The sequence below is a fragment of the Henckelia pumila genome, chromosome 4 (genome assembly GCF_033568475.1).
Source record: "Henckelia pumila isolate YLH828 chromosome 4, ASM3356847v2, whole genome shotgun sequence".
In the NCBI taxonomy this organism is placed as follows: Eukaryota; Viridiplantae; Streptophyta; class Magnoliopsida; order Lamiales; family Gesneriaceae; genus Henckelia; species Henckelia pumila.
This window is the reverse complement of record NC_133123.1, coordinates 5,529,825-5,542,876: the sequence shown is the minus strand read 5'-3', so window position 1 is coordinate 5,542,876 and position 13,052 is coordinate 5,529,825. Positions and strand designations below refer to the sequence as shown.

At 31.2% G+C, this 13,052-nt stretch overlaps 1 protein-coding gene across 1 annotated transcript; it reads left to right on the top strand.

Moving 5' to 3' along the window:
• Positions 1 to 693: 693 nt before the first annotated feature.
• LOC140864678 (cytochrome P450 83B1-like) lies at positions 694 to 3,075 on the top strand. Its single transcript, XM_073268977.1, has 2 exons — positions 694 to 1,684; positions 2,316 to 3,075. Exons 1-2 carry the CDS (start codon positions 776 to 778, stop codon positions 2,934 to 2,936), a joined length of 1,530 nt encoding a protein of 509 aa, XP_073125078.1. The 5' UTR covers positions 694 to 775; the 3' UTR covers positions 2,937 to 3,075.
• The last annotated feature ends 9,977 nt before the right edge of the window (positions 3,076 to 13,052 follow it).

The window sequence follows — 13,052 nt, the reverse complement described above, 5'->3', positions numbered from 1 at the left end:
ATCGACCGAACTCATTTATATTATATCATATTATATTAATGGAAAAAATAAGATTTTGGTCCAATAACTTTACATTATTTGGGTTTTGGTTCATTAATTTTTACGATTTGGGTTTTGGTACACTAACTTTACATTTAAGTATTTTTTAGTCCACCTGCATACGTGTCAGCTTCTGATTAGTCCACGTCATCATTTTGGACCAATAAAAAATTGACACATATGCAGTTGGACCAAAAAACACTGAAAATATAAAATTAGTGTACCAAAACTCACATTTGAAAAGTTAATGAACCAAAATCAAAACATGAACAAGTTAATTGACTAAAAAACTTATTTTTCCTATATTAATTGATTAAAAAAATATGGAGTGATTATTGGACTGTTAATCGTACACTAAACATCGTTTGGTTGAAAGATGATGGATAAATAATTTAATAATTTTAAATTAATATATTTGGATTAGATAGTAATATATGACACTAATATTGAACGTAACAAGTTGTTTAATTAATATCCTTATTCAACTCTAAAGACTAAACATTAATGAAGACCGGGGATTCTTTTACTTATTCTGCCATAAAGGTCTTATTCTCCGCAACCCATTACCAAAGAAAACTAATACTAATAAGATAATAACAACAATAATAATAAAAAAGTAGAAAATAAAAATCCCCACATATAAATTAGCAAGAAAGTAGCTAGAATTAAAACACACAATTCACCTACACAAATCTAAAATCCAGTGCAACCTTTATTTCTGTACCTCATATCTAACATGCTCAATACCATGTATTTCCTACTCCTAGCACTATCTTTCTCGATCATATTCCTTTTCAATCTCTTTAGACCAAATAAATCCAACAACACTACTACTACTACTACTGCTCGGCTCCCGCCGGGTCCAAAAGGGCTCCCGTTGATCGGGAACCTGCATGAATTCGATCCTAAGCATCCCCACCTCTGGCTCTACGGGCTCTCCAAGAAGTATGGGCCGCTCATGCGGATGAAGTTCGGTAGTCGGCCCGCTATCGTGATTTCTTCAGCCAGAGTAGCGAAATTGGCCTTGAAGAATAACGACCTAGCATTCTCAGGCAGGCCTTCACTAATTGGCTTCCAAAAATATTCTTACGATGGCAGGGATATTACCCTGTCCAGTTACAACGAAACTTGGAGGGAGATGAGGAAACTGAGCCTCATCCATCTGTTTAGTGTCAAGCAGGTGGTTTCGTTTCGGCCAATTCGGAAAGATGAAGTTTCTACCATGATCCAAGAGATGAACGAGAATTCGGGTTCGTCCCAGGTGATAAACTTGAGCCGTGCTGCCTTCTTTTTAACAAACAGGATCATTTGTCGGGCTGGACTCGGGAAGAAGTACGATGAAATGGGTAAAAGGAGGTTCGACGAATTTCTGAAAGAGACTCAAAAACTGTGCGTGGCCTTCTTTTTTGGTGATTATTTCCCTTCATTGGGTTGGATTGATAATTTGACTGGGATGAAATCTAGACTCGAGAAGAACTATAGGGATCTGGATAATATTTATCAGGAAACTATAGAGGATCATCTCGATCCGAATCGGCCCGAGTCGATGAGGGGAGACATTCTTGATTTGCTGATTCAGTTGAAACAAGATCAGCAAGCCTCTCCAGTTCCAATTCAATGGGAAAACGTCAAGGGAATTCTCATGGTATCACTTTCAAATCTTGCTTAATTTACACGGTTTACTTTGAATATATAGTGTTGGTGTATTAATTTGTGTCCCACGTCGGTTGAATAAATAACCTGTAAGCCCTTTATATAAACAAGGACAATTTTCATCTTTTCAGCTAGCTTTTGAAGTGAGTTAGGTCCAAGTCAATTTTTAACATGGTATCAAAGCTCGAGTTCCCGTTATGTGTTGGACGGCCCATAGTTGACAATTCTCACCTCTTCAGCTAGCTTTTGAGGTGAGTTAGGTCCAAATCAATTTTTAACATGGTATCAAAGCCCGAGTTCCCGTTATGTGTTGGACGGCCCATAGTTGACAATTCTCACCTCTTCAGCTAGCTTTTGAGGTGAGTTAGGTCCAAGTCAATTTTTAACATGGTATCAAAGCTCGAGTTCCCGTTATGTGTTGGACGGCCCATAGTTGGGCACCCGTTAATATCTTCACGTTTCAATCATTTCTTAACATATAGCCATTTTAATAATTCGGATGACATTTTCAAAAATAATTTTTAATTTGGATTGGATGAAATAAAATAATTGATGTACATACAATATTTTTATTTCTCCAAGATTCTTGACTTTTTGTTACGTGTGTTAAAACTTTATTATAGAACGTATTCATCGCTGGCACCGATACAAGTGCATCGGTAATAGTCTGGACCATGACGGCTCTCATCAAGAAACCGGAAGTAATGAAGAAAGCACAAGAAGAAGTCCGAAATGCTTTGGGAAACAAAGGTACCGTAGATGAAGATGATATCCAAAATCTTACCTATTTAAAAGCAATCATCAAAGAAGCACTGAGATTGTTCCCTCCCACTCCACTCTCGGTTCCCAGAGAAACCATGCAAAAGTGCACCATAGATGGGTACGAAATCCCGGAGAAGACCACGGTGTACGTGAACGTTCACGCAATCGGTTTAGATCCGGAATATTGGGAGAATCCTACTGAATTTTTACCCGATCGATTCTTGAATAGCACTATCGACTACAGGGGACATGATTTCGGGCTACTCCCGTTTGGGTCGGGGAGAAGAGGATGCCCTGGAATGAATCTCGGCATCGCGACTGTGGAGCTCGCACTAGCCAATCTTCTCTACTCCTTTGACTGGGAGCTTCCCAGTGGAATGAAGAAAGAAGACATTGACACGGAAGTGTCTCCTGGAATTACAAGTCACAAGAAAAACGATCTTTGCCTTGTGGCCAAACGCTACGAATATAATAATTACTGAGACACAAAAATGCATGGTTGTGGTTTTCATTGTAATATAAAGTACTGTGTGATAAAATATATATCTTTAGCGTTGCAATAAATATGCATCATTGTAATTTTCTGAATGATCTAATATGATTAATGCTCAGTTCTGTCAACTATTCCTCTATGTTTCTTTCTACTTTTTATCGCAATCTCAGGACTCGCAAATGAGACCCAAAATTTCCCCTAAAATCTGAAATGTGGCGATTTCGATCCCTTTATTAGTGTTATGCAACGTTGCTTCGTGTTAGGTGGCAACTGATTGGTGGTTGTTGACAGGTGGGAGTTATTGGTTGGGGAAGCGTGCATTTAATTAACGCGCTTTGGGAGCTCTATCCATTCATTATTCCAAGTATCACAAAACAAGAAGCAATACAAGCTTCTTAGATTAGAGAGAACAAAAAAGGTTTTTTTTTTTTTTGAGTGTTTTTCTTGTGTAAGTAAGGTAATTATTTTTCAAATAATACTCGAGGTTTGGGTTGGTGAGAGATATTTGTAATATTGCTCAGGAAATAAAGATTTCAGTAGCTCCCTGGACGTAATCTATATTGGATGAACCACATAAATCTTTGGTTTTTTGTTGATTATTTTATTCCGCAATTATTATCGTCATGATCGTTTCGGTATAAATCCTAACAACTGGTATCAGAGCTGTTACGATGTCCTGGAGCCTTGGTGAAAAATTTCTTAAAATTCTAAGTATGCTATGTAATTTCAGCTTTGTTTGATATTTCACATCAGAAGATCTTTTTTGAAATTTTATTAAGGCAAGAGAAGCGATGACTGGATATGACTGATCGGGACCTGGAATCAATACGTTCGGCGGTACAGATTTCACGTTCGGCGGTACAGATTTCACGTTCTGGTGGTTACATATTCATTATTTACACCCGTTAACTTCAAAAATTACATATACATCCCTATATTTTTTTTAGATATCTTACAATTATCACTTTTTGTGCATTAAAATTAAAACATATAATTTTTTTAAAAAAAATGATTAAGGGAAAAAAATACAAAAATAATATAAAAATAAAATTGAACCAAAATGAATTTTTTATTTTGGTTTTGAATGTTAACACTCAAAATATTATATTTTACGCGATGTATTTTAAAACTAATTGATAAATATTTTTTTGGTTAGGTTAATTTTAAAAATAAAAACCAAATTATAAATATATTTTTTTTGTTAATTTTATCGATTTTAGTTTTTATACACATAGCATAAATTATAATATTTTGGCTGGTTAATTTTAAAAATATAATATAATATTTTGAGTTTGAACATTCAAAACCAAAATAAAAATTTTCATTTTCGTTCAATTTTATTTTTATAGTATTTTTGTATTTTTTTCCTTGCTTTATTTTACAAAATTCATACTTCTAATTTTAATTTTAATTTAGTGCACAAAAAGTGGTAATTGTAAGGTATTTAAAAACTCTGGGGAGGTATATGCTATTTTTAAAGTTAAGGGGTGTAAATGTAAGCTTGATATAAACTTGAAGGGATGTATATTTAATTTTCAAAGTTAGTTGAGTTTTTGTAATTTAGATTAACCTTTATATACTCTCGTAAACGTGAACATCTATTTTTCCAAAAAAAAAAAAAAAAATCATGCGTTGAAAAATATACACCACTACCGATTTTGTCTTTGAAAAAAAATAGTTGTGTAGGAGATTTGATGATATTTATTATTTAATTAATTTTTGTATATTTTAATTAAGAGTATTCAATTGTGACTTTTGTATATATTATAAAAACTAAATGATATTCAAAATAAACTTTTGTAGATATTTAAAAATGAAATGATATACGAATTTTTAAATCTCCATCTATCCACCCAGCAGCTGCAGCTGCAAAGAAACGAAGTAATCGCCTTAATGAATTTGCTCCATCGTCCGTCAGAATCTGTGATCTCGTCCAAGAAATCGGCCGAGCAAACAATGGAGGCCGGGTTCATATCACAACCCCTCAACAAGAAACTCGTTTTTGGCGAAGAATTTGCCAAGCAGTGTGTTTAAATTAGTCATCACAGACTGATAATTAATTTATTTCGCCCCCAATGACTACATGGAGTAGTTATTATTCAACAAAATATCTTTCTAACGAAAAATATACAAGAAACAAACTTGTAACGACGTTATTGTGACGAAAGAAAAATTCAAATTCAACAACTCAAAATGCAAAAATAATAAATGTATTCACGCGCGATATGAGTGCATGGAGTAATTATTGACTAGAGTATTAGTGCACGCTATATTTGCAAATTTGTATGAAAAGATGGTTTTTTCTCTATCTAGAAGTCAAATGAAAAATATGATAAAAATTTAAAAGACGTGAGATGATTGAAGTTAATGTATTATAAAAAATAAGTTTTTATTTATGTAAAAGTGGAGATTATGGGTAGGAAGGATAATAATTATTATGGTATAATATAAGAAGTGAAGGAGGGGCAAAAATGAAACAAAAAATGGTGTCAACATTAGCGATTTCTCTATGTGCCTCAAATATTATAATATAGTATATATTAAGTATAGATAGTACTTATATGATGGAATTAAATATATTAAATAATATTATTTCAAATTAAAAGTAATGAAAAAGATAAATAAATATTTTATTTGAATATGATTTTTTTTCTATAGATATTATTAGAATATGTTGGTTATAAATGAGATAATTAATTGACACATATTTCCAAATCAATTAAAAAGCATTATTTTGTAATTTGAGAAGGTGTTTTTGGTTTCTTACAAAAATACGATGATCGGAAATTAAACAATCTAACCTCGTCAACTTTGACAATGTGCTAGCATCTTTGTGCATATAAGTTTTGATTTGTAGAATTGGTAGTTTGAAATTATATATTGATATTCGAATTCTACAAAGTGAATGAAATACTGACATATCATATTTACAAGTAAAATTATATATTTCCTAAAAATAGTTTTATTCTATTCGATATTAAATAATGTATTTCCCCCCTTATTTTCTAAGTTGGTAGGCACATTTTGTAAGTCTGACTATTAGTAACATAAACTCATGACTTTGGGCTTTCTTTCCTTTACTTTTTCTCCTTTGAACTTGATTCCGTCTTAATTACGCCTATTCTTAAAATAATATATATGTGGATCAAGTTCAAAGGAGAAAAAAGAATATATATCTCGTAAACGTGAACATCTATTTTTCTAAAAAATAAAAACGAAAAAAAAATCATGCATTGAAAAATATATACCACTACTGATTTTGTCTTTAGAAAAAATAATTGGGTAGAAGATTTGATGATATTTATTATTTAATTAGTTTTTGTATATTTTAATTAAGAGTATTCAATTATGACTTTTGTATATTCTATAGAAATCAAGTGATATTTCAAATAGGCCTTTTGTACAGTTTTTAAAGTCAATTGATATACTTGTACAAATTTTAGACCTTTAGGGACCGTTGGGTAAATGCAACCAAGCTACAGACAACTATCTGACTATGTGGCAACCACCGTCTGAACATAGAAGTGGATGCAAGTTTTGACGAGAGGGCAAACAGATGTGGACTAGGAGGTCTAATTCGAATTCATAATGGTGAGATGATATATTGTTGCGTTTGGCAGCATGCTAACGAAGCCCGATTCAATAGTGCTCGATGAATTATTAGCAATTAAAGAAGGCCTTCATGTTGCTAGAGCACGGGTACCACCGAGTTCATGTTTTCTCAGATTCATTTTTGACAATGCATGCTGTCACATAGTCGTTAAATGACTTGAACCATATCGATTCATGTGCTTTAGAAATAGAGTTGTGCTCTTATTTTAGTAGTGTGTCTTTTTTCCATTCTAAGAAGACGACCAATATTGTGGCACACTCCTTTGTTGTTTTTTCTCCTACACTTTTATTGTGGGTGCTTAGAATTTTTCTTTGTGGCTGGATAGATTTGTAACTCTGGACCTTTTGATTCATTAATAAAGAATTACAACTTTTCTGCAAATAAATAAAAAAAAACAAGTCAAGTGTTATTCAATTTTGATTTTTAAAAATATTACAAAATTCTAGTGTTATTCAAAACTAGTATTCCACCCGTGCGATGTACGAAATGTTATTTTATACAATTAATTATTCAAATTAGTAAGTATGAGCAATTGAATAAAAAATTAAATTACAAAAATCTTAATACATTATAGACAATTAGAAAACTAAAAAATATTCTATAAATTTGAAAAACTTCCACGATAGTTTTGGTATTTGACATTGACGTGTTGTTGATTGAATTTGTTGGAATTTTTCCATCCGAATTCATCCTAAATTTAAAAAGACATTAAATTATATAATAGACAAAAAATAAATTATAGTCTAAACAAAAATAAATAAATATACATGTTTTGAAATTCAAAAGTTTCATTCCAATTACCATTTAGTATCATCAATTACTGATTTAAAATGTGTTTGAAACACGCACTTCACATCCGAAAGTTTTTTGCACGACACATTTAAAAAACCACAACAGGATCCTCACCGATCGTATCCAAATATGTGATGATATCATCTACGAAGTTTTCCCACAAATTACAAGCTAAATTGTTGTTCTTAATAGACAATAAATATAAGGACATTGAATGTTAAAAAATTTAATAAAAACTCACCAAGAAAAAAATAAAAAATATGAAAAAATAATATTTACTCCAAATCTTCTAAGACGAAATCAATAAGTTTTGTAGCACGACCATTAACTCTCTATCTTGAGGTGAGTCTCTTGATATGATCATCTTGCCAATAACAACTTTAAAAAAATTATATAAAAGGCGATATATTCATAAAACATGAAAAAAAAACAACTTAATAAATAACTCATGAGTAAACATAAAAATGATAGGAAAAGTGATCATGAATATTAAATAAAATACTTAACAAAAAACTCGGTTTCACCAATGACATTTTCACTCTTCAAATCTCTAAAACTATTGAATTGAAACATCATTGTTGGAAAATCGTCATAAAAAATCTCACAGATGTTTTATTGAAAAAATTGATTTTGTATTCATTTTTTATTGTCTTATATTTGAGACTGTTTTTTTTACAACAATGACGTTTTTAATCGCATAAAAATGACCTTCTTTGATAACCCTATCTTTTATTGTTGCATGGATAAGTGAACCCTATAAAATAAAAAAAAAAAAAAATTAATTTTACTTTCAAATATCTAGAGAATAAGAATATAAACCAATATATATATATATATATATATATATATATATACTTCTTTGTCATGAAATATGCATTCCAATATGGGGTTTCTCTTGTTTCCATATGTAGATAGTTCAAAAGAACGAAACAATTAATCGTAGTTTCAGCGCCGAGTTCATGGACGAAGTGTTAACTTCACGGATTTTTCTGAACAATGGAGCCATTTGTTTAATTTGATAAGATTGACAAATACGTCTTATAGAAATGATGTCAGTAAGTGAATATGTCTTATAGAGGTGTGAATGAAGTGTTTTGGTTTATTTATAATAGGAGAAATCGGGCTGTTAAAAGCCATGAGAAAATATATTTAGAAGATTGTTTATTTGGATCTAAAAAGTGATAAGTTGTGTATCTGGATCCCATAGATTATGGGATTACGTAAACATGTAGACATGAATCCAAACTTCTGAGATTTTTTTTTTCAAATTATAAACATCTAATTGTGTACGTATTATTAGTGTGTATCAAAATGTAAACAATTTAATCTGTTGCTAAATGATCATGATAAGTAGTTAAAATTTTAACATATCTATAAATAATATATATTAGACATTCATGTAAGCTTATGCAAGTTTCAACGATTGTACTGTTAAAATAAAATAAAATAATTTAAAGGTTTTAGGTTGTGTTGTAAGTTTTTTTTTTATTTAAAATTATATAAATTACTTAGTTCGTACATTTAAATTTTGATGTGCTCATTATTTATGATATGTTTTATAAAATTAATTTGACATATATATATCATTTAAACTTTAATGTGTTAATTATTTACGATATTTTTTATAAGATTAATTTGTATATGCTGTTAAGATCTATAGAATATCAAATATGTAAATTTATTGGTATATTAAATATATTTGATAAGATTTGATCTGAGCTATATATAACATTTAAATTTGGACGTGTCAATTATTTAGGATTATTTTGATAAGATAAAATTAAATGACAAAATACTAACATTTAAATTCAAAAAAATTCGATTTTGATCCGAAATTGGTGTATTATTTTAAAAACATTACAAAAGTACTCTAGTGTTATTCAAAATGTCAATGAATTTTATTAATTCCATGGAATTCCTTGATAAACAAATATTAATAATTAAAGTACAACTATAATTTGTAATAAAAAAAAAATGTTTGGCCTAACCCATAAATTTGGATTGATTTTAAAATTATAACCCATATAATTTCTCTCTATATTCCACCTCTGCTATCTCATCTTCAAAAAAAAATTATCTATTTTCATCTTCATATATTTACCTAAATTTTAATTCACTTATTTTATAATAGTTTGCGATCAAAATAACAAATATTTTGTTAGAAAATTTTGAATCTAGAAATTGATTTTGTGATATTTAATATATGATTTATATCAATTATTGTAATATTTAATAACAATGAAATATGATTAAAAAATTATAAGATTTAATTTTTAAAAATGTTGCACAACAAACATGTATGATAAAAAAAATGAAATGATAAAATAATTTATTTACTTTGTTGTTTATTAAATTAAATGTCCCCTTTGACCGACCGGAATTTAGATATATAATTGTAGACTTGGAAAGCTTTCTTTTGCTACCTATTTTTCGTCGTTTTTGCCGGAATTAGTGAGGAACCCTTCTTGTTCTAGGCTTCAACCTACAACTTCTACCTAATTAATTTGCAACCTAAAACTCAAATGTTGGAAATTAAAAATCCCATTGTTAAACCTGTACTCAAGGATGTTTCTGTATCTATTCCTATCCTTTCTCCCCAACCGATCGATTTGATCGACCCCTAGCCTCCCTTCCCATATACTCATTTTTTTCTCGATTAAGGAAATCAAACTTCTTTAGGTAGTGCTTGCAACTTCTAAAAATAAATAATTATGGAAATTCTCTTCACAAAAAAAAAAAAAAGGAGTTAGCTGTGATACATTCACTAAAAAAAACCCTTTTGTAGTCATGGGTTAATAACCTTCACCGTATTTTTTGGAAAAAAGATCATCTGCTGTGGAGAAAAAAACAGCATAGGATACTGTGCATTGAAATGTGCATGATTTCAATATTTCATGTGTATAATTAATTAATTAATTATTTATTTAATCATGTGATATGAATTACAGTATCTTATGATATTTTTCTCTCCACATCAGAGATGATATGGATCCGTATTTTTCTTGGTAAAAAAATCTCGCTCCCATCCCATACAATTTCCTTCCAAAACCCGTCTCTCACCAGGTCCACTCCCTGAACCGTCCTGCCCTTTCGAGGATTCCGGGTGTTTCAAGCTAGCTGCAGTCTTTTGGGTAGCCTCCTTCCCTAGCCTTTCAAATGCCTCGTTATCCAAATCTGGATTTTTATTAATTGATAAAAAAATCAGGCATTTTCCGTGATAAATCCATGGCCCAAAAGAAATGGGCAGATGAGGATCGAGTATCACTCCGAAGAGTTCAATGCCTAGCTTCATGCAACACTTTATTTGATTCGTATGATTCTGCTGCTGATCCTTCGTGGGAACAGCAACTCGATCGACTCACTCTGGAGAATAGACAGATAGCTCAATAGTAGCAATTAGGAATTCTACAAATTTTAGTGTCTTTAATCTTGTATTGTTGAATTATTAATTCTTGTTGTTGTAGGTTGCACTAGGGGTGTAATCGAGTCGAGTCGAGTTGAGTAGCACACTACTCGAGCTCGAGCTCGACTCATATTTAACTACTCGAGCTCGAGCTCGACCGAGTAGTTAATTTCATACTCGAACTCGAGCTCGTCTATATCTCGAGCTACTCGAGCTCGAGCTCGAAAATTATATATAATTATATATAAATATATATAAATAAATAATTATATGAATAAATAAATAAATAAAATATTATATACTTTATATTTCTATATATATTTATATTATATTTTATATTTATATTTGTTATCGAGTAGCTCGCGAGCTACTCGAACACATATATTTCGAGCTCGAGCTCGAGCTCGATTGTATGTTCTCGAGCTCGAGTTCGAGCTCGAGCTCGGTCAAATCGAGCTCGAGTCGAGTTTTGACCGAACTACTCACGAGCTACTCACGAGTAGCTCGGCTCGTTTACACCCCTAGATTGCACCATATATTTTCATAATTTGGGAAATTATATTCCTTGTAATGTTTTCTTATTCAATGAATTAAATAAGGAAAAATGATATATGTACATGGAGGATTACACATTGGGTTACACACTACATATGAAATTACAAAATTATCCCTCAATTTGATTTGAAAAAAATCTTTCCAAAATACATTAAGGATATTTATGTAATTTCAAGGGCAACGTATAACCCAACGTGTAACCCTTCGTGTACATGTAGCATCACCCATAAATAAGTGGCTTTGGCCACCTTTCCTTTTTATATAGTTTCTTTTAAGTGTCCACCTATCATGCCCACTACCATGCCCACCAATGATGTGACACTATTTTATTAGATGTGATAAAGATGTGGTCCAATAGAATAGTGACACATCATTGGTGGGCATGGTAGTGGGCATGATAGGTGGGCACTTGAAAGAAACTCACTCTTTATATATATATATATATATATGAATTCTTTTATGGTGCCCAACAACTATGCCCAACTCCGTGCCCACCATGTATAAGTCAACTCACCAATTGTGCTGGTCAACTCACCTATTGTACATGGTGGACACGGAGTTGAGTATAGTTGTTGAGCACCATAAAAGAACTATATATATATATATATTTTCTCCTGCCTAACTAAACCTCCCCACCACATTCCCGATTTAATGACATGTCATGCCACGTAATTTTTTTTTTTAAAAAAATTAAACCCATATCTCATAACCCCATTCTTCTTTCTTCCCCGTCATTTATTTTCCCTCTTTCTTCTTTTTTTTTTCCATGGCGCCCTAATTTCATAAACCCATTCTGTGAGTTTTAGTCTTCCTTGAAACAACTACATCATATTATGTTTCTTAATTTTATCCTTTTTTCTGGGTATCTCGAAGATATCACACCATGGTCTTTGTAATTTTTGTGTTTGAAAGAGAATGGTGTCTGATAATGAATCACTAGACAATTTTATTTTCACTTGATTTTGAATATGATATTTAACTTAATAATTTTCAAGGCTAAGTCTTGAATTTGCTCTATTATCTTGATAATGAGAGTGTTCAGGTTAGTTTATGATTTTCACTTGGTGTAGTCAAGTCTCGAATTTGAAGTAGGGTGACTTGTGATTTATAACAAATAAAATAAAAATATATATATTTAGCATTATATATATATTTTAACTGCATTGCACAAACCAGATTTTAGAAGTATGCCTTGATCATTTCTTAAAAATAAGTGTTATGCACAAATTAAAGTGAACAATGGATCTTGATGATGTTAATTGTTTTTTAATTATTGTAAAGGTACAGTGGGTGTGTAACGCCCAGAATTATTTAATTTTGATTCGAGAATATTTAATTTGGGAATATTTGGAGTTTTGATTTAAATTCTAATATTCTTAAATTATTTAGGATTGAAATTGAATAACATGAGAATTTGAGGACTGAATTGCAATTATTGCATAGTTGAGGGGCCAAAGTGCAAAATTCTGAAAATGACTAGGACACGTGTGATTTTGTAAACTCATTCACGTGTATATGATTATTCCATCAGATTTCTCAAAGCAAGAAGGAAGAAATCGAGAGCAGAGATTCCAAGTTTTTCTTCATCTTTCAATTGTGATATCTTGAGCTCCGGGTATCCGTTTTTGATTCCGAAAGATGTTTTGGAATCCTTGCAAGACGACCTTCGATTTGATGTAAGTTTTTTTTTAGTTCATCAAGGTTTGGTAATTCGAAAATGACAGACATCAGAAGTTGTGTTT